Source organism: Miscanthus floridulus, chromosome 15 (genome assembly GCF_019320115.1).
Source record: "Miscanthus floridulus cultivar M001 chromosome 15, ASM1932011v1, whole genome shotgun sequence".
Lineage (NCBI taxonomy): Eukaryota > Viridiplantae > Streptophyta > Magnoliopsida > Poales > Poaceae > Miscanthus > Miscanthus floridulus.
In genome coordinates this window covers 5,752,193-5,776,793 of record NC_089594.1, presented here as the reverse complement: position 1 = coordinate 5,776,793, position 24,601 = coordinate 5,752,193, and the positions used below count along the sequence as shown (strand labels likewise).

General features: G+C 48.5%; 2 protein-coding genes across 2 annotated transcripts; both read left to right on the top strand.

Moving 5' to 3' along the window:
* The first annotated feature begins 1,877 nt into the window (after nt 1–1,877).
* On the top strand, nt 1,878–2,698 carry LOC136506898 (uncharacterized). Its single transcript, XM_066501785.1, has 2 exons — nt 1,878–1,899; nt 2,199–2,698. Exons 1-2 carry the CDS (start codon nt 1,878–1,880, stop codon nt 2,696–2,698), a joined length of 522 nt encoding a protein of 173 aa, XP_066357882.1.
* Nucleotides 2,699–6,642: 3,944 nt separating this feature from the next.
* LOC136506897 (BTB/POZ and MATH domain-containing protein 1-like) lies at nt 6,643–7,329 on the top strand. Its single transcript, XM_066501784.1, has one exon. It carries the CDS (start codon nt 6,643–6,645, stop codon nt 7,327–7,329), a length of 687 nt encoding a protein of 228 aa, XP_066357881.1.
* Nucleotides 7,330–24,601: the final 17,272 nt, after the last annotated feature.

Below are 24,601 nucleotides of genomic sequence, written 5' to 3'. Positions count from 1 at the left end.
TTCGCGACAACAAAATGGCGTGGTGGAGCGACGGAACCAGATGGTGGGCGGCATGGCTCGATCCATGATGAAGGCCAAGGGAATGCCGACAAGGTTCTGGGGAGAGGCGGTGACCACGGCAGTGTTTCATCCTCAATTGAGCTCCGACCAAGGCCCTTTGTGGCAGAACCACCCGAAATAGCGTACTTACGGAGGCGCTTGTCTTCCACCAGACACTAAGCACCCCGAAAGCAACTACCACGAGCGGTATCCGTCGGGCACACCCCGAGGGAGAACCCGAAAGATCCACATTTTTCCCAAGGATCCAATAATGAAAATGAGTTACAACACAAGTCCATCTCATACATTAGAGTTTCTTAAAAGTACATTATTACAATACCAAATACAGAGTGCGGAATGATAAATAGCGGAATATTAAAAGATAACATCTAGCGATAAGATAACGAGGATTCCGTCTGAGCCCACCAGATGGATCCTCCACACAAGGGACTCCTCAAGCATCACCTGCAACAGGGGTAAATAAACCCTGAGTACACAATGTACTCGCAAGACTTATCCGATCAGTGGGAATACTTTCCCGACTCCAAGGAATATGCTAGGCTTTATGGTTGCTGGTTCTCTTTTAGCCAAAAGCAGTACTAATAGTGAGTCCTTATTGATACATTATTATCACCAGCCGTATTAAGTTTTTATCTAGTCAATCTATATAAGCACCTGTGCTACTTTCAAGCAAGAGTTGAGCAATCAATACTGTTCCTTCTCCTTTTCCACTTCCAGTTCTTACTACGGTGCTAAACCGCAGACAAGCCGTACCGGATAACCCGGTGATTCGCGAATCAATGTGCCCAGCTAGGTGCCCCGAAGACACACGCCCCGCTTGTACCCCGGGCACAAGCGAGACTAACCCACCACTCTCCTGTCCCGGGTGTCCAGGTCCCCGTCCAAACTTGGACTCCAAGCCCCCGCCTCTGAATCCCGGACTCAGTGCGGCGCAAGGACCTCCACCACCTCCTCTTTCCATCAGTCGGTTCAGAAAGAGCCGGATCCGCGACAAGAGAGCAGCAAGTCTTCCCTGCGCCCATACCCAAGTATGTGCTCGGGAAAATAGTCTGTGACTTGCCTAGAGTCATATGTAACGACCGGTCCTTAATCGACACAGACAGGGAAAAAGTGTAACCGGGCTATGCCCTGTTGGCCGCAGGACACAACCCCTCACACCCACCAGTACTAAATCCACATCCCTGTCCGGTCACCATTTTTCCTTTCCATTATTTCATCATGATATCATAGTGTAATCACCTATTTGCGAGTAACATCAGGTTACTCACGCTACCGACATCCTGAGCATAGCAGCTACTCGACCTGTACTAGTAGGACTCATGGTGGATATATCTATGCATGTAGTTTCCATAAAATGCCTGTAACGTAAATGCATATCATATAAATATATTCAGTGATCATTTAAAAATAGGGGTTATGCACCGGGGCTTGCCTTAGGCAGGTGCCGGGTCAGCAAAGTCAGCACCAACAGGCTCCTAGGCTCCCTCCTGCGCGAAGAGCTCCTCCTCATACTCCTCGATCACCTCGTCGTACTCCGGCTCACCGACGGGTACGAAGTCTACCTGTTCGTGATCTACATGAAATGACGATGCAATGATTAACACTATGGCAACAGCAATTCTCAATGCAAAAGTACCCTTATTAAATTACTAAGTGAGGTTTACCCACTAAAGTCTAAGCTACGTACCAGCACTACTAACAAGTATGAACGCGTCATATATTCTTGCGGTGACTACGGATATTCCAACTCCTAATGCCAGTGTACGATACATACCCTAAAACAAGGATAATAACTACGCCATTAAGCGACTCGCTCTATGGCTACCTATTTTACAGCAAGTAAGTAAAGGTCTAAGGACCCTACCGTAACAATTTCGAAGCTAAAACTATTGCCGGTTTACTACAACAAATCCTACAATTAAAGATCGATATACCGCTAAGCTCTCTACTTTAATCTTATGAGCCTACCATCCTAACAGTTAATGGTGAACTAACTGTACTAACAGGAAGATGGCATTTTTGTAAACCTAACAAACTTGGTTTCACTATTTTTGGACAACCATGCAATTTACTACTAATTATCGAAGTTTAGCTTGAAACTAAATTGAATAATCATTTCTATGCTTCTGGATCTTAAGAAAACGAATTCAAATTCGCGGCCCACAGCGGCTCGGCGCAGCCCAGCAGCGCCAGCGCGGGCGCGGCCCAGCAGGCGCGAGCGCGGGCGTGGCCCAGCAGCGCGCGGTGCGTGGGCGCGGCCCAGCGCGGCAGACGCGCGCGTGACGCGGGCAGGCGCGAGCGGGCGGGCGCGCGGGCGCGGCAGCGGCGGCAGCAGGCCGAGCGCGCGCGGCAGGCCAGCCCACGGCGGGGGCGCGGCACCAGCCGAGCAGCGGCAGCGGCAGCGCAGCAGCAGCGGGCCGAGCGCGCGCGGCAGCAGCAGCGCGGCCCAGCCAGCGACAGCGGGCGCGAGCAGCGTGGCCCAGCCAGCGACAGCGGGCGCGAGCAGCGTGGCCCAGCCAGCGGCAGCGGGCGCGAGCAGCGCGGCCCAGCCAGCGGCAGCGGCCCACAGTGGCGTATTTCAACGTATTACAGCTTTAATTTCCTACATGAAAAGCGGCCACAAACACGTGTGACGTAGGGGTGACGTCATGATGATGTCAGCAAGCTAAGATAAACAGTAACGCACCGCCGGTCGCCTGCTACTCTGCTCGGGCGAGGTTCCGCCGGCCACGAAGAAGACGCAAAACGGCGGTGGAGCTTTGAATGAAGTGGGCAGTGCGATGAGCAGCTGGAGGAGAAGCTAGCAGTGCAGTGGATTGAAAAATGGCAAGCTATGGTTGTGCGGCATGTCGTCTACGCAGACCACCTCGGTCTTATGGAGCAGGCGGAGCGACGAATCCAAAATTGGAGCATAGTGAGACGCTACGATCGGCGAGGTGATGTCAATCGAGCAGCTGGCTGTCTAGCGGAGCCGCGGACGCAACGAATTTCATTAACGCGCTACGGTCACGGCGAATTGAAAACGAAAGGTCCCGTCGGTCATGGCGACAGCGGAGACAGTGGCGTTGGCACATCCACGGTCATTAACGCAAGGTACGCGTGCACATGACGATGGGGAACCGTGAGACGTGCCCAGGCGACTGTCCGCGCGGTCGACCCACGCGAGTGCAGAGCTGATAGGACTCGTGCGTAGTGCACATGCGTGCGGTGGCAGGTAGCCGAGGCAACAGAGGTGACGTGCACGGTTTCGCGTCGAATTCAATTCTGAGCTACCTGTTTCATTGCCGACTACTGAGTACGTACTACAAATTTTATTAAAGTTCACATACACGATCTACATCATTTTTATTTAATAAAAATCCGTTTAGAATACTAAACAATATAAAGCGACATGAAACTTAACATTTATTTCCCGTTTCGGATGAACGTTTCAAATGTCGTATATCGACTTATACTCCAAATCACACACATGTACAAACAAGCATGAGGCTAATGCAGTGTTTTAGCAAAAACATTACAATATAACACCGAGGGTGTTACACCCTTATGGGCAAGACGCCGTTCGAGGCTTGGTATGGGCGGAAGCCGAGCGTGTCCTTCCTCCGGACATTCGGCTGCATCGGCCACGTCAGGAAGACAAAGCTGATCCTCACCAAGCTGGAGGATAGGAGCACACATATGGTGTTCCTGGGCTACGCGGAGGGTACCAAGGCATACCGACTCTACGACCCACGCGGAGACAAGGTGCTTGTCTCGCGTGATGTCGTGTTCGACGAGAAGGCCGCTTGGGACTGGAGCAGTCCGAGCACGGGGGAAGCTGGCGGCTTCACCAGCACCTTCGTCGTCGAGCACTGGGTCATCTACGGTGGTGGAGACGCTGGGAAGAGGTGCCGAGCACTCCGGGAGGAGAGTCGAGCACTCCAGCGGTAGAGTCGAGCACTCCTGGGGCAGTGCCGAGCACTTCAGGAGGGATGTCGAGCAATCCGGGAGGGATGCTGTGCACGTCAGGAGTGGTGCCGGGAGGTTCTGCAGTGGCGGTGACCACTTAAGGATGGGTGCTGAGCACTCCCGTAGCGGAGACAAGATGTCTTGCAGTGGTGCCGACCACTCCAAGACTAAGGCTAAGCACTTCTGCAGTCGTGCTGAGCTCTGCAGGAGTTGAGACGAGCTATCCAGGTGCTCTGCCAAGCACTCAGGCGGAACAGGGAACTCCATCGATGCTGATCGAGTTCGCCTCACCTCCAAGTGACATCACTGAGTTTGTGGACGCCTACCACAAAGGTGAGGAGGTTCGGTTCCACAGGCTGGACGACATCGGCGACGACACAGGTCCCTTAGGCTTAGCGGGTAGGCTGCTCAACGACCCAGAGCTGCTACTCATCAGTGCTGAGGAACCACCCACGTTTGCGCTTTACCGAGCGCGATGGAAACTGGCGATGGGTGATGCTGGAGGAGATGAAGGCGATCGAGGAAAACGAGACTTGGCAGCTCGTCGATCCACCTCCAGGATGCCGTCCGATCAGCCTGAAGTGGGTGTACAAGGTCAAGCGGGACGAGCATGGCGCCGTTGTCAAGCACAAGGCGTGCCTCGTGGCTCGAGGCTTTGTACAGTGCGAGGGCATCGACTTCGAGGAAGTCTTTGCGCTGGTAGCACGCATGGAGTCGGTCCGTTTGCTACTTGCCTTGGCAGCAGCAAAAGACTGGCGCGTCCATCACTTGGACGTTAAATTGGCCTTTCTCAACGATGAACTGGCGGAAACGGTCTTCGTCAGGCAACCTCCAGGCTTCGCTGTCAAGGAAGAGGAGCACAGGGTGCTCCGATTGCGCAAGGCGCTCTACGGGCTGCGACAAGCCCCACGAGCATGGAACGCCAAGTTTGACGCCACGCTGGGCGAGTTTGGGTTCACGAAGTGCGCAACCGAGCACGCGCTCTGCACACGACGATGGGGGAAGGAAGAGCTCATCGTCAGCGTGTATGTGGACGACTTGATCGTCAACGGCTTGCGAGCAGAGGATATCAGCAGCTTCAAACGTGAGATGGTAGCTCGTTTTCGAATGAGCAATCTCGGGGTGCTCACCTACTACCTCAGCATCGAGGTGAGACAGGGGAGGGAGGCACTTACGCTCGGGCAGAGCACGCACGCCTCGAAGCTGTTGGAGCGGAGCGGCATGGCTGAGTGCAAGCCATGCGTGACTCCAATGGAGGAGCGGCTAAAGCTGACGAAGGCCAGTACCGCGGCGAAGGTGGATGCAACACTCTACCGGAGCATCATTGGCGGTTTGCGCTACCTAGTCCACATGAGGCCGGGCATCGCGTTCGTCGTGGGCTATGTCAGTCGCTTCATGTAGGATCCCAGAGAGGATCACTAGGCTGCAGTGAAGCGGCTACTACGCTACATCAAGGGGACGATGGATCACGGAATCGTCTTTCCCAAGACCAGCGGGAGTAGACTGCAGCTCACTGTCTTCAGCGATGCAGACTTGGCAGGGGACATCGACGGATGACGGAGCACCTCTAGCGTGCTCGTCTTCCTTGGGTCAGCTCCAATATCAAGGCTGTCGCTGAAACAGAAGGTGGTGACGCTTTCTACGTGCGAGGCAGAGTACGTAGCGGCGGCCACAGCGGCGTGCCAAGTTGTGTGGCTACGCCGGCTGCTGGGCGAGCTGACCGGTGTGGAAGCTCACCCATCAGCACTGATGGTGGACAACCAGCCTGCCATCGCCTTCGCGAAGAATCCGGTTCTGCACAACCGGAGTAAATACATCGACGTAAAGTTCCACTTTCTCAGGGACTGTGTTAATGGAGGGCAGATCGTCATTGAGTTCGTCGAAACTGGTCGGCAACTCGCAGACGTCCTCACCAAGCCGCTCGGACGTCTTCGACTCACGAAGCTGAAGGAGATGATCGACATGGAGGGGTGTACAAGGGTTAGCAGTAGGATTATGGAAAAATTGTTAGATAATCCACTGTTACCTTGTGTGAACACAGCAAGGGGAAGGCGGCTCCGAAAGGGCTCCATGCTGTGATATAGTAGTCGCAGCAGGTGTGGGCGCCGCACGGCTCACCTGCGGCACTGTAGGCATATGCAGTGGCCGGCGCAGAGTCAGTCATGTATGTTATCTAGTCATTATTGCAGCAGGGCAGCTGTACTGGGACTAGAAGGATAGAGTTGTATAAATAGGCTACCATGGCAACTCAGTAAAGAGAGCTCAGATTTGCCATCTCACAGACAAGGCTTCAGCCAACGCTGGTGTCTTGTATTGTGCGTGCATGCTCTGTTCTCCCTTCTTCTTCTAGCTCTAGCCATAGTGTGTGGGGATGGACAACGTCTGTTCGTGGTTGGCACGGCTAGTGGGTACTCGGCAATACTAGCGGGTGCCAAGATCGGTTGAGTGGGCAACTCCCGTGAGCCCGTGATCCTGTGGGCCAACCAGCACCACCACCCCCCGCACACCGATCCCGTCCAGTTCAAGTTCAGCTTGCTCGATCAGGCCGGGGACCCAGTGCCCGGGTACAGCCGCTCAAAAGAACTATGCGCCTTCTGGCTGCACCCACCGAGTGGTCTGATCCCGACCGGATCAATGACTGCTCCGATCGGATTCGACGGCTTCGTCAAGTGGAAAGACCTGCACGAGTCCGGTGCCCTCAAGGACGACCGCTTCACGATCAGGTGCGAAATCACCGCTATCAGAGACTGGCCCGAGCCCGATGACAACGACGACGGCGCTCCGGTGAGTACCGTCGTGGTGCCACCGTCCGACCTGCACCAGCAACTCAGCGACCTCCTGTGGAAGCAGAAGCACGGAGCGGACGTGGTCATCGACGTCGCCGGGGAGACGTTCGAGGCGCACGGCTGGCTGCTGGCGGCACGGTCGCCGGTGCTGGAAGCGGAGCTGCTCGCGCTAACCAGCAGCGGCAAGAAGGAGAAGGAGAAGGAGAAGGAGGGTGCCGCCCGCCGTGTGATGAAGATCAAAGGCATGGAGCTGAAGGTTTTCAAGGCGATGCTCCACTTCATGTACACCGACGCGCTGCCCCAGGAGCTGGAGCAGGACGGCGACGGCGTGGAGATGGCGCGGGGACTGCTCGCGGCGGCGCACAGGTACAAGCTGGAGAGGCTGAAGCTGATGTGCGAGGAGGCGCTGTGCAGGCGCATCGACGTCGGCACGGTGGCGGCCACGTTGGTGGCCGCGGAGGAGCACGGGTGCCAGGCTCTCAAGGCAGCGTGCTTGGAATTCATGGCTCGCCCTGGGTGTATCAAGGCTGGATAACGAGCTAGCTCAGCTCAGCTCGGCTCGTTATCCTAACGAGCCAGAAAGCCAGCTCGGCTCGGCTCGTTAAAAGTTCGAGCTGGCTCGTTAAGCTCGCGCGCGAGCCAGGTATAAAAAATACACAAAATATAATATTTGTATTTATCTAAAGTTTGAGAATAATAATAATATAAAAGAAATGCATCTAACAACCTTAAATCGAATAAAAAAATTAATATGCGCTAATATATATACAAGTATAATAAAATACTATAGTATTCATGCATCTAATAACCTTAAATGATACTTTTTTTCCTAGAAGCTTGGCTCGTTTAGCTCGTGAGCGGCTCGCGGGCTGGCTCGAGTTGGCTCGTTATAGCTAATGAGCTAAAATATTGGCTCGGCTCGGCTCATTATCTTAACGAGATGAGCCGAGCCGAGCCGAGCTGAGCCGAGTCAAACCAGCCACGAGCCGAGCGATCTAACGAGCTTTAAGTTTTTCGTCGGTGTACGAAGGCGGTCATGAAGACCCGTGGCTTCGAGGAGATGAAGGCCACCTGCCTCCCGCTTCTCGTCGAGCTTCTCGTCAAGCACTTGACTTGATCGAGTACGTATACATGTATGGCCGCATGCATATTAGATAATATTATTATATTCCCAAGCAATGTCGTTATAGGTCTAGTTGGTTTATTTATTTTCGTTGCACGTCATTCATATTAGCTATTATATTTTTCCACGTCCGTTGACGTATTAGCTATTATATTATTACTACAATTGTATGGAGTACGTGTTCGCTAAGGTTAATGATTGGGTCTAGTAGTGATGGATCAGCTGGATTTTCACCTCTACCTCTCCGGAATTACGTTTGATGTTTATGCGTTCACCTCTCCCTCTCGGGAATGATGTCATTTGAAGTTAGGGCACGTGCAACCCATGCTACACACGAGAACTAACAATATATTTTTCTTGATTCTTTCCGGTTTTAAGAGCAATTTCTTGCTAATTGTTAGAGATAGAGATTTTAGTGAAAAAAAATAACATCCAACAACTTCATTAATTAGTTATCCAAATATAAATATCTTCTATTACGGATTTCTCGCTAAGATAGAAAACGATAATGACTCTCTAGAGTGAACACAAGATAAAAAAAAACTGTTAGAGAGTACAAACAAGATTTATGCAAAAGGAATCTTCAAATAATGATTTAGATAGTGAGTTTAAGTAGAACTCTTGGAGATGCACTAAGCCATAGTTAAGAGAATAAAGAAATCACTTCATTTGCTTCAGCTCGACGACATGGGAACACAACATGAAAATGCATATGTTTTGTTTTGTTTGTTTATTTATGGGTCCCACATGTATGCATTTTTTATTGCTAGATCCTATCCATTTTCATGGATTTGTGCTAAACATTTCTCTCTCTAACATAGTGGCAAGAGAAAATTTTGGTCCGTTTGGTAGGGCTTCGACTCCTCTTAAAATAGCTCTAGCTCTGGCTCTTGTGGTGGAGCACACTGAAGCTGTTTTGGAAAACCGTTTGGCTAAACAGCTCATCATTTCTGTTATGAATGGTTAAGATAGGGACAATGTCCAATATGCCCCTAAGTATGTAACTTGTTGTAGCAATTAAATTATATATGTTTGCATATGTATTTATATCTATACTCTATACCTAATACTGAAGAGGCAAAATTTTCGGCCATTTTTTCCGTCCATCCATTTTTTGAGCCCGTCTCCCTGTAACTACTAGACAATGGGGATTCCTTCCGTCTATATATGTAACCCGTGCTCATACGAGTTAGATTAGAATTCGTCCATTTTTTTTGTCCGTCTTCCTGTAACTACCGGATAATGGAAAGTTTCTTCAGTCTGTTATATATGTAACCCGTGCTCATACGAGTTAGATTAGAATAGCTCTTATCTAGCGCGATACAGAGTAGTCCAATTCCAAATCATATTCGGTCCATACTCATGTGTTAGAACAACTCATGTCTAACGATAAAACCGAGTCCAATTCTAATATATATGTGTCACATCACCATGTACGAGTTCACCAAGGCCGGCACGGACGAGCCGCCGCACCTGTATCTAAACGCGCTTGTACATGGACCCGGTGACGAAGACGGCGAGAGGGAAGGCACGTCGGAGGTCTGATGTGATCAACCTCACCCTCACGGATGACCACCACCTGCTGCACGTGTTCGCCGTGCCCAGCAGCGCTCGCTGCGGCGCCTGGACAAGTTCAGGGACTGCATGAGACGCTGGAACGACGACGCGCGCGCGTGCGGGCTCGACCTAGCCGGCAGGCGGAGGCACGTCGTGCCGTGGCAGGAGCACGCGGGTGAAAGAACATCTTCAAGGTGCGGCCCAACGCAAGGAATACGTAGGATTAAATTATGTGCTAAGCTAGCAGCCCATGACCTTCTTCTTGCCAAGTTGGTGAGACTTAGTTTTAATTAGGAATAATATTTTTTATTAACTGAAACTTAACCAGTTTGTTATCCAATGTAATCTAAACCATGTATCTCCAAATTGTACGCATTTATCCTTGCAATTCTCGACTAGAGCTGCCATATGAAAATCATCAACAGATAGACCATATATATACTTGACACGACGGAAACTAACTTTTTGACAGCTTTAAACAGGAATTAAAATTACATATTTTTATAGATCCTCACAGAAAGTCACATGTCTCAATATTTAATTATACCGACACATGCATGGATAGTATGCAAATCAAAGTTACGTTACATTTATGAGAAAATATTTCTATGCCTTACAACAGTAGATAAAAATTATCGGTTATATTTTATTCTGATACAAAATTATTAGGACATTGTCACATTATTACCAATATTAACACATGTGTGCCATGCTTATCATAAAATACATATAACTATAAAATTTTATAGAAAGAGTAAAACATAAATAGTTGTGTAGCATTCCCATCTTTGTTTTTCATTAATGTTTAATACTTTTTTTTTCTCCCGTTGCAACGCACGGGCATATTTGCTAGTAATTAAAAAACACTAAAATTGAATTAGTGTTTTTGAAATTAAATAAAAAATAAAAGTATTATAGCCTCTAATTTCAGTGTTTTTGAAATAAAAAAATAATTGCCTAGCAATAAATAGTGGCTATAAACTCTTGTTTTTGGTTTTTCCTTTATTTTTTTCTTATTTATTTTATTTTCCTTTCTTCTCCTCTCCACCCTATCTTCTCTAACCCAGCCGCACATCCGTTGACTCGGTCTATCCCTCTTCCTCTCGTCGTCTCTTTCCTTCTCGCGCTGCCTGCGTTGCTTCAACCGCGCACCAGCGTGCCCTCACCCGCATGCGCCTCTGGGCCCGCGCTGCCGGGCGGCCCGGCCACACGTACGGAGCCTCCTCGCGTATCCCGGCCACGCGAAGCCTCGGCCGCACGGGGCGCGCCGGACCAAGCAACGCCGCTGCGACCTGCAGCACCGTTCCCGCGCCGCCGCTTCCTGCAGCACCGCTCCCGCGCCGGCACCTGCAGCACCGGCGGGAAGGGCAGATCGAAGGGTATCTTGGCTTGCAGATGAGTCCGCGAAGCTGGTGAAGCTAGTTTTTTTTGGATTCGTCGGACACATCCCGGTCGTCTCACTGGGTTTCCCTTTCCGGCCTGGGATTCCTACGAGGAGCAGTTGCGTTTTGAGGCATTTGGTCCGCAACCGAGCAAAACAGCTTCAGGAGCCGTTGATGATCGAATCCCTACCAAACGGCCCTTTGGTGTCTCGCTAGATTGTACATACCCTTGGAGCACCCACAATCATGGCATCCATTCATACGTCACTTATGTGTGATGGTCCACTTAATTTAAAAATGTTCTCTGGTAGCAAGATTCTGTCATACTCAGGGACCCATGATCCCATAAAAAAAACCACCTTTTCTTTTCACCAATGGAACATGTATGTCATCGAATATTTTTCTTGTATGATATTGGATAAAGGTATTTTGTGTATGATAGCGCTCGATGAGATCTACGACTTCCTAGTTTTGAGGTTTTTTATTTGAGATAGTTAAGATACTCTAAAAACTATTATAAAGTTTCAGCATCATATATTTATAATAACATTTTGAGCATCTTAATGACATCAAATGAAAAGCCCCAAAACTAAAAATTTATAGATCTCCTCGAGTGCTACTATTTTCATAAATAAAGTATCTTTATCCGAAACCATACAAGAAAGATATGATTTTTCTAAAGCGACAGGTTTTGCACGTAATTAATTTATTGTGGAAACTTATAATATTTTTTTGAGCATTTTAACGACCTCAAATGAAAAAAAAATTCAAAACCACAAAGTTGTAGATCTCATCGAGCACTACAATTTTTGTGTACAAAATATCTTTATTCGACACCATATAAAAAAGATATAATTTTTCTAGGGTGACAAGCTTGGTATGCGATTAATATGCTGCTAAAATTTTATATTATTTTTTGATCATCTTAAAGACCTCAAATGATAAAACAGAGAACTAGAAAGTTGTAGATCTCATCGAGGGCTACAATTTGCGTATAAGAATCTTTTCTAAGATTAAGCCTGGCCGTTGACATGTGGGTCCCATCTATCAGATATCAGATATATGTAACAACTAAGTTAGCATGCCATGTCAGCTATCGGATCAAGTAAATGCCTGTTTGGACCTGGACGAGACCCGAACTAACTTCAGGGACCTAAATATGCATTTTGGGACTTTAGGAGCCTATATGACACCTAAAGACAACGTTAGGGACCTATAGTGAATTTTACTCTTTTCTTTATTTCCTTTCCCTTCCCTTTCTCTTGTTTTGAAACTTAGACTAGTTCATTTTGTTGTGCTCCTATATTATATCCATACTCATCAGTGGGGCAAATCAGCTAGCAATGAGTGATTTTCGTTAAATAAATGGGTTTGAGTTTAAAGATGAACAATATTTTTTCAAAAAATTGTAGAATTCCATTGGACCGGCTGACCCGATGCTAAAAAGGGACATATCCAACTTGATTTTTAAGGACACACTTATCTATGCTAGCTAGACATGATACTCGTGTACTACAAACCTCTCAGAGCAGCTCCAGTGTGAAAGTAAACCAAACCGTGGGAAGAATAAGAAAAGAGACTAAAGTTGGCTTTACACACTGCGACTATCGAACCGAGAAAAAAATATTCTTCAGTTCCTATCTCAAACTTGGTTCGAGTGTTGATCAAACGAAACAATTAAAATAATCGAAAAGGACATCACGCATGCAAGAGCGATGGGACAGTGAGTCTAGGCATGAAAGATTTTTTTTCCACTTATTTTACTCTACCTTGGCGCCTACAAATCGAAGTCAACGCTATAGCTATCAGAGTATGCGCCCTGTTGCTGGGCTTGTTTGGCTTATAAAAGTCATACTTTTTTAGCCAACGAACATTATTTTTCTCTCACCCCAAATAAATCAACAGTACTTTCAACCATGACTTATCAGCCAAACAAGCCCAAATAATCTAAATGAATTATGATACTGTAGCTAGAGGGCCCATTATTGCAGTTTGGTTTGAAGTGGCATCGGAGCTGTCCTAAGGCCTGTCCCAACGCAAGGTTACAAAACAATTTGTGTGTATTTATCAAGGTTTTAAATCTCCAGCTATAGCCTCCACTATCTTCGGCTATAGCTGTTTGAGCAGAATTTAGCTAAGTTTTTCCATGTACAAGTTAGCCCTTAGCTGCCGCTATAGCCCGTTATATCCGGCTATAGTCTGTTTTCGGACATAGAAAGCTAGATGGCTTAGCCGGCTATTTAAAATCTTGGTATTTATTAGACCTTTATATCACATCAGCAAATGTGGCAATGTAGTTAATGAGAAAAAAGAAGGAAATCGATTCTCCAATGAGAAACGAAAGAGAAGGAAATCGAGTCAAACAATGTCTTGTTCGGAGCCTTAGACAAAGAAATAGTTGTGTTTTGATGGGTGGCAGGCGACAGATATGGATGAAAAATACATAAAAATCAATAATTGATAGATTTTCACAACTGAATATAGACTATAGAGTACCTATTATAGCTATTATTTTGAGAACATTTTTTTTTGCGAATGTATTATTTTAGAACATTAGCCAAGATAAAAATATTTAATATTAAGTAACTTCTATTAGTTAGTGTCTGCTCGGGTTGATGAACTAGTGCTAACAAAATCAATTCTACACCTGTTTAAAACGACTTTGTAGCGCCGCCCATCACCGCGGCACAACTATATGCTATTTTCTTCATTCATTGCAGGGTATTTTTTTTCTATAATTTCCATAACAAATGTAATAATAATATTAAAACTCCATATGCAGCGACGCATCAATATGGCCCTCTTTCTTCTAGTCTCCACCGGTAAACCATGCAGCCAGCAGATCGAGGCCTTGCGTGAAGAGGATGGCCGATCTTCGCACCACAGAACACTCTATGTTGAGAACGAACTTGAGATGCGGCGGCAACAATATGATTGCTGACACATTTTATAGGATGGATGGAAACAAAACATATACAGTACTGAAATTACCCCGTGGGCGATGAACCATTAAAATGTCAGCATTACACTGAGTCGAGGAAAAGGAGTAAAACAATAGCAAATGGAATGCATTGTAGTAACAAGAAACGAACCACCCTGTTTGCTTATGCTGAAGTTTGGCTTATGCTGGTGCTTGTGCTGATTCGCTGTGAGAGAAAAATACTGTTCATTTGCTGAAAAGTAGTTCAAGCGATCATGGTGGAACACTGTTGCATAGCTTTTATTGAGACGAGGAGCAACAGGAGAAGAGAAGCATGATGGCGACAAGCGTCCACACCGATCAGGAAACAGTCTCCAACAACGAGAACGCAAAAGGAAAGAAAACTTACGAACATGCGTCGATCGAAATAGCTAGCCTCTGCGAGGGCCACTTGTCAATCCATGCATGTCGACAATGTGAAACTCAGAACTGGATGTAGACACACCGGGGTGCGGGTGGGAAGTAGATGATGAAGCGCCGCGACTGGGGGTCCAGGAAGTAGATGATAAAGTCTTGTGGGCGTCAGAAGCCCGTGGAGCTGGAGCGGCGTTGTTGTTTCTTTCCCGGTTCGGAAGGTCCTCCCTTTCCCTCTGCAGCCTCTCCGTGAAGGTCTCCATCCCCATGTAGAACAGCAGGAGCCAGACATAGGAGAGGAACTCCCCGCCTGAGCCCAGAGCCTTGGCGTGAAGGTATCCTCTGCATCTGCTGGCGGAGAAGCATAGCATCTCCACCCAGACGCCCTGGATCACTTCCCACATCTTCTCATCACCGAAATCATCCCTCAGCTTCAATAACCCTTGGGCAAGATCCCAGGCCTTCCTTTGATTCCTCTTGGGAACCTATTTCTGGATCTTGTTTCTTTGACTTGTCCCGCATTGTTTTGATTAATGTCTTCAGAAGCCCTTTCTCTACCACCTGCTGGCAGCAGCAGCAACAGCTCTCTGGATTCAGATTGTTGTCCCTGAGGATATCCTTGAGCTCAGTGTACTTGCGCATGGGGGCTGCCAGCACCAGGAACCACTGCAGGCCCAGGCTGCCGAGGACGAGGATGCGCAGCTGCCACTCGTCCCACTATTGCGCAGCGCTTTAGAGATGCATGCTAGCTGCTTGGTCGATGATCCCTCCCTCCCTCCCTCGCCGTGTACGTGTATCTGATCACCACTCAATGTATTGTATTATAGATAGATAGGTTTTTTTTTGGAGTCGAGTCCTAGCGAGCAGTTGTTGGAATGGCCGCCCATGTTCGATGGGTTTGCCTACCTGCCCTCATCTCTCTCTTCTCTCCCCCTTTTATCACATGTTGCTGTAGGAATGACTGCTTCTTCGACACATTCACCAGAACTTTACCACCACGCGTGTGCTTTTAATCATGTATGTATGGGAATATGGCTTTAAACCATGCATTTTGTTTCACGCACGCTACATATATACTCTGTCGATGCGAAGGCTGCAATTTACTACTTCCTCTATTCTAAATTATAAGCCATTCTAATTTTCTTGGAGAGTTAAAGCATCTCAAGTTTGACCAAAATTATAGAGAAAATCACTTAGATTTATGATATTAAATAGGTATACTAAAAAAATATAATTAATGAAGAATTTAATGACACTTATTTAGTATCATAAATGTTATTATTTTATTATATAAATTTAGTCAAACTTGAGATGCTTTCACTGTCAAGAAAGTTAGAATATCTTATAATTTAAGATTAACAGCCGAACCAATGCAAGCATTCGGTTCCACCGTTGGGATTATATTCTGCGTGCTTTGGCCTGTACCACACAACTTTATTTATTTATACTGTACTCTCAAGACTGCACTTTGCTTGTGCCTGTGATAATATTCTAGGTCCTACGTGTTAGCCCAATGGTACATGCTATTTGTCAATGCACTGTAGTCCCAACACAACGCACGTGCGACTAGGGCTAACGACTCTTATGGTTGGTGTAAATGGCACGACAAAGAAGATGGAGAGGGAGGACGTGGCGAGGAAGAGCAAGATGAAGAGCGTGGCAAGGAAGATTGGAAGGGTTGGACACGGGAGAGATTTGGTGCTGGTGTTTCAAGCCTGATCCTAGGGTGAGGCAAAGTGGTGGTCGCTCCGATCCAGGCCCCAAAAGAAAGGGATCTCTTCCCAGGTATGTAAGACTTGTTTGGATTGGAGCTTCACAAACTTGTCTGAGCCAGGCATGGCTCCCAGGCGTCCGAGCCAGGCATGGCTCCCAGGCGTCCGATTTTAGACGCCTCGGGTCAGGATTGCTTGCCTGGCCAGGCGTTGCCTGGGAGGCTTGAATCCAAACAGGCCCATAGTATGTAGTACTATCACTTGGTATATGGCTTAATAAAAGTCTAAAAACCCAAGAAGACAACCATCCAGCACTGAGATGCATCACCAATTGACGTCGTCTGAGCCGTGCCATGTAAAACAAGTCACGGTGCCTCGTTCATAACAGCCGGTGCACCAGATGCAATATATATCGCTGTTTGTTCTTTAGCATCTGACAACGATGGCGTATTTAGGGTAGTGATACAAAAGATAAAGCGGTTACAACAGATATTGCACTACACGCAGCACAACTTTGGATTGAGAAAATGAAGGCTACTAGCTTAGGACCTCATTGGATCCTTTAGTCCGTCCCTACCCTGTTTGGATGGACAGACTAATGGCCATCAAAGTTGTTGTACAAAGACCAAAACGCCCCTAATTAATGCACACAATCTCCTCTTATTTCTCTCCAACTTTTCCCTCTCCTCTCTATTTCTCGCATCTGGATTTCACCGGCGGCACCCCTTCCTCTCCTGCTCCCCCAACCACCAGCGTCGGGCCCCCTCACCGGCCGTGGCGGGCCTCTCCCCTACTGGCAGCGGTGGGCCTCACCGGCCACGGCGCGCCTCCCCTTCACCAGCCGTGGCGGCGCAGGTCTCCACCAGCGACGGCGGCGCGTGTCTCCACCGACAGCGACGGCGATGGCTCGGGTCTCCACTAGTGGCGGCAGCGGCGGCTCGAGTCTCCACTAGCGGCGGCGGCATGGATCTCCTCCACCAGAGACGGTGCGTGCGGGTCACCCGGGCTATGGCGAGCCACGACCCAGGCACGACGGCGTTTTGTCAGGAGGGGTCGGGGTGTCTTTTTTGGCCCTTTAGTCCCCTTTAGTCACCCCCCAAGGTACTAATGGACTAATCCCTTTAGTCACCCTAGGGACTAAATGGAGACTAAAAGGGGATGACTAAACTTTAGTCACCTAGATCTAAACAGGCCCTTAGTACAACTTTATTAGTGTCGTTGCCCTTTGCGTGTCCGTGGTAACATTCCTATCACTATCATTCAGTCACGTGTTAGTGATCAATGATGATGCATGTTCCTTGCTTATATCTTTGATCTAATTTCTATCACCAACTTCGGCATGTTTTGCTGCCTTTCGTAATTGCTAAGCTTTCCTTTTTTTCGATGGATCATCTTATTACCTAGATGAGATGAGATGATCGGAGCGCAGAGATACTATGATATGCTATATGATGTTTTTTGTGGCGATGTATACATAGAATAGAGGTGGTTTTGACATATTTTAATAATATATAGAAATAGACAAAGATTGATATTCATGAGCATGAGTGATCCAGAACATGAGGTGTTTTTTATCCTCAAGGTCAAGGGGCAGCCTTGTATTATTTAATCCAAACAAAGAAAGCTTTCTTGACCACCACATCTACCCACTTTGTCATCTAGCTCAAAAAGGCAAACCATATAAAAAAGGGTGTTAGTAGTAAATGTGTTCATGTGGAAGTTCCTTACCAGCTAGTGTTCACAACTTAAGAGCGCAAGGCATAGGGGTGATATTGGCTTCCATTCTTCCCCGTATGTCATCTTTTATGGGTTGTTCATGATGTTAATCTTAATCTCCTCCCATGGTCATCTAACTCCATCGACTAAAATGACCACATAAGGAACATTTGAAGACATGTTAATCTCAAACCACAAGCCATTGATCACGCTTCCCTAAAAGTGTGCATGAATTGATTGAGTCACTTGAATAGGATGTGAATTTAAACATTGACACACTACGGAAGAACGCAGATTTGCCGAGTGCCGTCAGCTTTGCTGAGTGCCAAAAATCGGGCACTCGGCGAAGCCACTCTTTGCCGAGTGCCGGACTGGGTGGCACTCGGCAAAGTCTAGCACTCGGCAAAGAGTGGCTTTGCCGAGTGTCATAGAGTGCCCGGCACTCGGCAAAAAGCGGCACTCGGCAAGAGTGGCACTCGGCAAAAAATGGCACTTGACGGCCGAGCCCGCCCACGTCGTCAAATTAAAAAAAAAATTCTTTGCCGATTGCCGGCCCTGGCACTCGGCAAAGAGGGCCTTTGCCGAGTGCCAAGGCCCTGCACTCGGTAAAGATCCCTTCTTTGCTGAGTGCCAGGGCCGGCACTCGGCAAAATATTTTTTTTTGTTTTTTTTTGACCCATTTTTTTGTGAGGCCTTCCCACATTATTTAAAACTCCATGTTCAAATTTGGGACAATTTTGACTTTTTTTGCCATATTTTGTTAGTTTTTTTGTTTCGTTGAATTTTATGAAATATTTCAAATTTGAACTGCAGGTGCACGGAATAATCGAATTTGGTCGTTCAAAAAATGATATTCATGATATTTGGTGTATGTTGAGGCCGTATCCAGGAACTCACATGAAATTTTGACCATCTTGTTGACGGAACATGACGAGGTACCTGTGGGAAAAGTGTATTTAAATTATATAAAATCCGAACGAAGTCCGAAAATGACGAAACTTATCGGGGCGTCGTGTTATCGCATGTAGAGTCTATGGTAAAAAATTGACAAGGTTTCGAGCAAGTTGCGACGTCGGATGCCTAAAACCCAGACATAACCTTGTCAATTTTTTACCATAGACTCTACATGCGATAACACGACGCCCCGACAAGTTTCGTCATTTTCGGACTTTGTTCGGATTTTATATAATTTAAACACACTTTTCCCGCAGGTACCTCGTCATGTTCCGTCAACAAGATGCTCGAAATTTCATGTGAGTTCCTGGATACGGCCTCAACATACACCAAATATCATGAATAACATTTTTTGAACGACCAAATTCGATTATTCCGTGCACCTGCAGTTCAAATTTGAAATATTCCATAAAATTCAACGAAACAAAAAAACTAACGAAATATAGCAAAAAAAGTCAAAAATATGCCAAATTTGAACATGGAGTTTTAAATAATATATTAAGGCTGCAAAAAATAATGGGGCAAAAAACAAAAAAAAATTGTCGAGTGCCGGCCCTGGCACTCGGCAAAGAGGGCCTTTGCCGAGTGCCAGGAAGTGGCACTCGGCAAAGAATTTAAAAAAAACGAAAGCCTTTGCCGAGTGCCGGCCCGGCCCAGCACTCGGCAAAGGGGGAAACCCTAACTAAATGTGTGGGCCGGCCCACACACTCACTCACTCCACACAACACACTCACGCACGCACACCCCCGCGCCCGCCGTCGTTCGCCGCCGCCGCGCCCGCTGCCATTCTCCGCCGCCGCGCTCCACCCCGGCCCCGACCGCCCCGCGCCGCCCCGTCACCGACCCGCCCCGCGAACCCCACGCCAGCGCGCCGCCGGCCCAGCCGCGCCCCGCCGCGGCGCCGCCCCTCCCCACCCCGGCCGGCCGCCGGCCACCGGATCCAAGGCGCCCCCTGCCCGCCGTCACCCTGCTCCAGCGCCGCCTCGCCCCACCCCGGTCGGCCTCCGGCCACCGATTCCGAGGTGCCCCGGCTGCTCAGCGCCCCACAGTGGCGCGCCTGGCCGCGCCCCGCCTGCCTAGCGCCAGCCCAAGGCAGCGGCCCCGGCGAGCCCGCCGTGGCCCTGGAGGAAGGAGGAAGGAGGAAGGAGGAAGAAGGTAGCAGGAAAAGGAAGGAGGAAGAAGGAGGAAGAAAAAGGAAGAAGAAGGAAGAAGAAGAAGGAAGAAAAAGGAGGAGGAAGAAGGAGAAAAAGAAGGAAGAAGAAGAAGGAAGAAAAAGGAGGAGGAAGAAGGAGAAGAAAAAGGAAGAAGGAGGAGGAAGAAGGAGGAGGAGGAGAAGGGGATAGGGGGAGGAAGCCAAGGTGGAGGGGACAAACGTTCGTCCATGTTGTCCACGCCGTTCGTCCATGTCGTCCACGCCGTTTGTCCACACCGTCATCCCCGCCCTCGCCGGAGGAGAAGGTAAAGTCGTAGGGTTGTCGGCCATCGCGCCGTTTATGTCGTTGACGGCCTTCGTGCCGGGTTTGTGGTTGTGTTGGCCATCGTGCCCCAAATGTGGACGTCGGCCATCGTGCCAACGGTTTTTCTTACAGGTTTTGGAAACCTCCCCGTGCAGGGGAGGTTCTACCGAAATTTTCAACTTTTAGTGATGTTTTTCTTTTTTTGCAGAGCAGGACCTGTCGGAGGGGACCCGGAGCACCTCGACGACCCTGATCGTCTTCGTCGGCGTTGCGGTCCTGCCTGCACAGCGCCGACTCACCACTGCACCGACTCGCCACTGCGCCGCTAGCCTATCTCCACCGCCACCCTAGGTATAATTGAGCTATCTTCCTTACCGTTGTAGTACGTAGATCGGTGTAACCCAGTTAGGCGTCTCACATCTGAAACAGATACGGTTGGAGGTATGTGGATCTCTGTATATCTATGACCGTATCTGTTTCGGATTGTCCACGTTTTTTGGACAGCCCGCGGATGCATAGATGGGTTAGTTTCCATGTTCTGCTCGGATCCGAGACGGAGTTTCGGCACCACCTCACTATTGTTTGCCAGATACACACTCTCCCTTCTAGGACGTGTATCGGGAGAACAGCGGGGAGGTGCTACCGAAATTATGTCTCGGATCGGAGTAGAGCATGGAAACTAACCTCATCTACGCATCCGCGGGTGGGATTAGGACCTATCCTCACCTATTAGACAGTAGGCACGTCGTGTAGATGCAACTAATGGTTATATTACTCTGTTATGTGTATATGCTAGAGGATGGATAACCGTGAGTGGATGTACATGGGACGCCCAAGTCAGGCTCAAATCACCCGTGAATGGATGGATAAGACTGAGAAATTCTTGGACCATGCATTTAAGGCAGCTAAGGGAGCGAGAGACACGTTCTGTCCCTGCAGCCAATGTGAAAACAAGAAAAGAAAAACAAGGGAAGTGATGGTGCAACATCTTTGCAAGTATGGATTTATGCCAAACTATACTCGGTGGGTGTCCCATGGTGAAGCCTATCATCCTAGAGAGGAGGTCGTGAGACGACGCTCGGAGGCATTTGATGGTGATGGTGGGGTACTAGGATGGTTAGGTGACTATGAGGATGCGACGTTTGCTGAAAGGCCTATGGAGGACGAGCAGGAGGATGAGGAGGAGGAGCCAGAGCCAAGCGCTAAGGCGTTCTTGGCCATGTTGGATTCAGCACAGAAGGTCCTACATGAGAAGACAACGGTTTCTCAACTGGATGCCATTGGCCGCCTACTAGGGTTGAAGTCCTAGCACAATATGACTCGAGCCTGCTTCGATGCTATGATGGCAATTATTGGGGGGCTGCTTCCAGAGGGTCATCATCTGCCGAGCAGCTTGTACGAGTCAACGAGACTCCTTCGGGCACTCAAGATGTCGTATGAGCAGATACATTGTTGTCTGAAGGGGTGCGTCCTATTTAGGGAAGAACACAAGGATGCAAAGTACTGTCCAAAGTGTAAATCCTCTAGGTATGTGGAGGTAGACAAAGATGATGGAAAGAAGGAGTAGAATGAGGACATCCCTATGAAAGTCCTAAGACACCTTCCGATCATACCGAGGCTCCAATGGCTATTCATGTCCGAGGAGTCCGTGAAATAGATGACATGGCACAAGAATGGCGTTCGATACAATCCTGACAAGATGGTACATCCAGCAGATGGTGAAGCATGGAAAAGCTTTAATGGCAACCATCGTGGCAAAGATGAAGAGGCCCGTAATGTACGTGTTGCGCTAGCAAAGGATGGGTTCAATCCTTATGGAATGATGTCGGCCCCATACACTTGTTGGCCCGTGTTCGCTATTCCCCTCAATCTCCCCCCGGGGCCCTACTTCAACGGCAAAACATATTCTTGATGTTGATAATTCCTGGACACTCGTGAAACAAAATGGGTGTGTACATGCAGGGAACACTTCCCTGGCCTGGTGTGGACGTCAGAGGATGAGGACTCAGAGGTACCCTCGTTCGACCACTACGCCCTCGTCGCCACCGATGCTCCGCACAGAAACTTAGTGGATCGGGTGATTTTGGAGTTGTGGGTAAGCCTCAATTCATTGCATTCATTGGATATTCTTCAAATAAAATAATGGATACCTCGTGTCTTTATGCAGGACTTCTTCAGATGCCAGCCGGGCCAGGAGGCAAGGGCGTATCAGGTGGCTTACGCTTCCTGTAAAAGGCGTGTCTCGGACTTATATTACGAGGCCCACCTCCAGGCGCACGTTGACTACAACGCCACCTACCGTAAGAGAAGAATCAACAAAACACAGGCGAGGAGACAGACAGAGATTCTGACAAGGGAGCAGTACCTATAGGTAAATAGAAAACATCTCCTGTTGATTTATTTTGAGATTAACTATGCCTAATTTGATCTTCTGATGGCTTGTAGGCGATTCCAAGCTGGTGCGCCACCCACCCCGATTGCTGGGCTGCTATAGTGGACAAATGGCTAGATGCGGACTGGCAGAAGGAGCACCAGGAGAAAAGCGACCAGCGAGCGCTGATGCTAGGTGCCCCTCACCATCAGGGCAGCGCCAGCCTCAGCAAGTATGCAAAGACATATGTAAGTCTGCACCATTTGTCTAATCTAGCCGCGCTCAATTCTGCATGATTTCTAACCACATGTTGTTGTCTTTCTCGCAGTCGGCGGCGCACGGTGGCCAGCCAATTGGCCAACTCACGGCATATGCTCTGGCCCACATGGGCCCGGCAAGGGCCAACATCGAGTACAACCCGGATGCGGGCCTAGAGGCGTACACCAACTCCAGCGTCCACACCTGCCTCACTTCTTACATGGAGGCGACAAGGTCAGTCCACGGGCCGGCCTACGATCTGAGGACTGAGGAGCGCCTTGATCATGAGATCATGATGCGGGTGGGGAAGGCAAGAAGCATGGGCGGTTCTGGCTTGGTGACGGCGTCCTCAACACGGGCTCTACTCCTCCTCTGAACCGCCTCCGAGCAGCGAGCACGAGCTCTAGCGTGCCCATAAGCCAACGGCCGACAACGGTGGCGGCACTCCAGGTAAGTATTCCAGTTTCATTCGTCGTTCTTTGACTTTTACGTTCCTTAGCTCTGCAATATTGAAACATTGGGGTCAAATGTTGCAGGCCGAGCTGCAGCAACTTCGGGCCCAGCAGGAGGCCTAGGAAGCTGAGCGGGCGGCTGAGCGGGCCGAGCGGGAGGCCGAGCGTCAGAGGCTACAAGCTGTTGATGCCCAGCAAGAAGGTTTGCTCAGGTTCGTGCAACAACTTGGGGAGCAACAAGGTTGGCAGATCCCACTACACCTGCTTGCACCACAGCCACCACCACAGTCTACTCCGGTGAGTATGTTTTACTTTCTGTGCTCATGCTTAGTATCAAACCTAGAGATGGCTTTCGTGCCAGATTTGTTGATGTGTGGGCCTTCGTGCTGGGTAAGTTGATGTATCGGCCTTCGTGCCGAAAATGTGGTTGTCGGCCTTCGTGCCGACGTTTTTCTTGCAGGTTTTGGAAACGTCCCCGTGCAGGGGAGGTGCTGCCGAAATTTTCAACTTTTCTTTAAACTCCTTACATTTTTATCTTGTCACTCACGTGCTATATCTTCTTTTTTGTGCAGCGGACATCGGGGGCAGCGTCGAACCAGGTCGGAGGGTCGCCGGCATCGCAAGTCAGGCCATCCGCACCCGGACCGTCACCGGGATCGCATGCTGGGGCGCAGTCGCCGTGAGCCGCTTGCGGAGTAGTTTCTATGTATCGAACTTATGAACTTGTGGACTATGAACTTGTGGTTTGTAATAAATTGTGGATTTCGGACAAATTTGGTCGTTTGTAATATATAAATGTGGGTTGTAATTTATTGCTGTTGAATTGTGGTTTCTATTATATATATATGCATTGTTGTTTAAATGGAAAAGCAAAAAACAAACAAAAAAGAAATTTAGAGGTGGCTTTGCCGAGTGCAATGACCATTGCACTCGGCAAAGAAAATTTAAAAAAAAATAAAAAATATGCTTTCCGAGTGCAATGTTCATTGCACTCGGCAAAGAAAATTAAAAATAAATAAAAAACACCCTTTGCCGAGTGCCGGTGCTGTGGCACTGGCAAAGAGGTTTAAAAAAAAGCAGATTTCTTTGCCGAGTGCCGGAGCTGTGGCACTCGGCAAAGAGTTTTTTTTTTAAAAAAAATAGGCGGCGTCGGCCGTCGGCGTCAAATCTTTGCCGAGTGCCTGAAATTTGGCACTCGGCAAAGCAACATTTACCGGAAGGGGATTCGACGGAGGCTCTTTGCCGAGTGTTGCACTCGGCAAAGGCTTTGTCGAGTGCAAAACTGCCTTTGCCGAGTGCAACAGGCACTCGGCAAAGAGCCCGCCTCCAGTAGTGACACCATTTGAAAATCATGCACCTTGATTGTAAGTTTGTAACATCAATTAGCTAGGGAGCAAGACCACTTAGGCAAAGTGTGTGTGTTCAAGGTACTAAAATCAAGTGGTCGTGTCTACAACCCCTGCAAATAAAGGACAACTATATCTCCTTTTA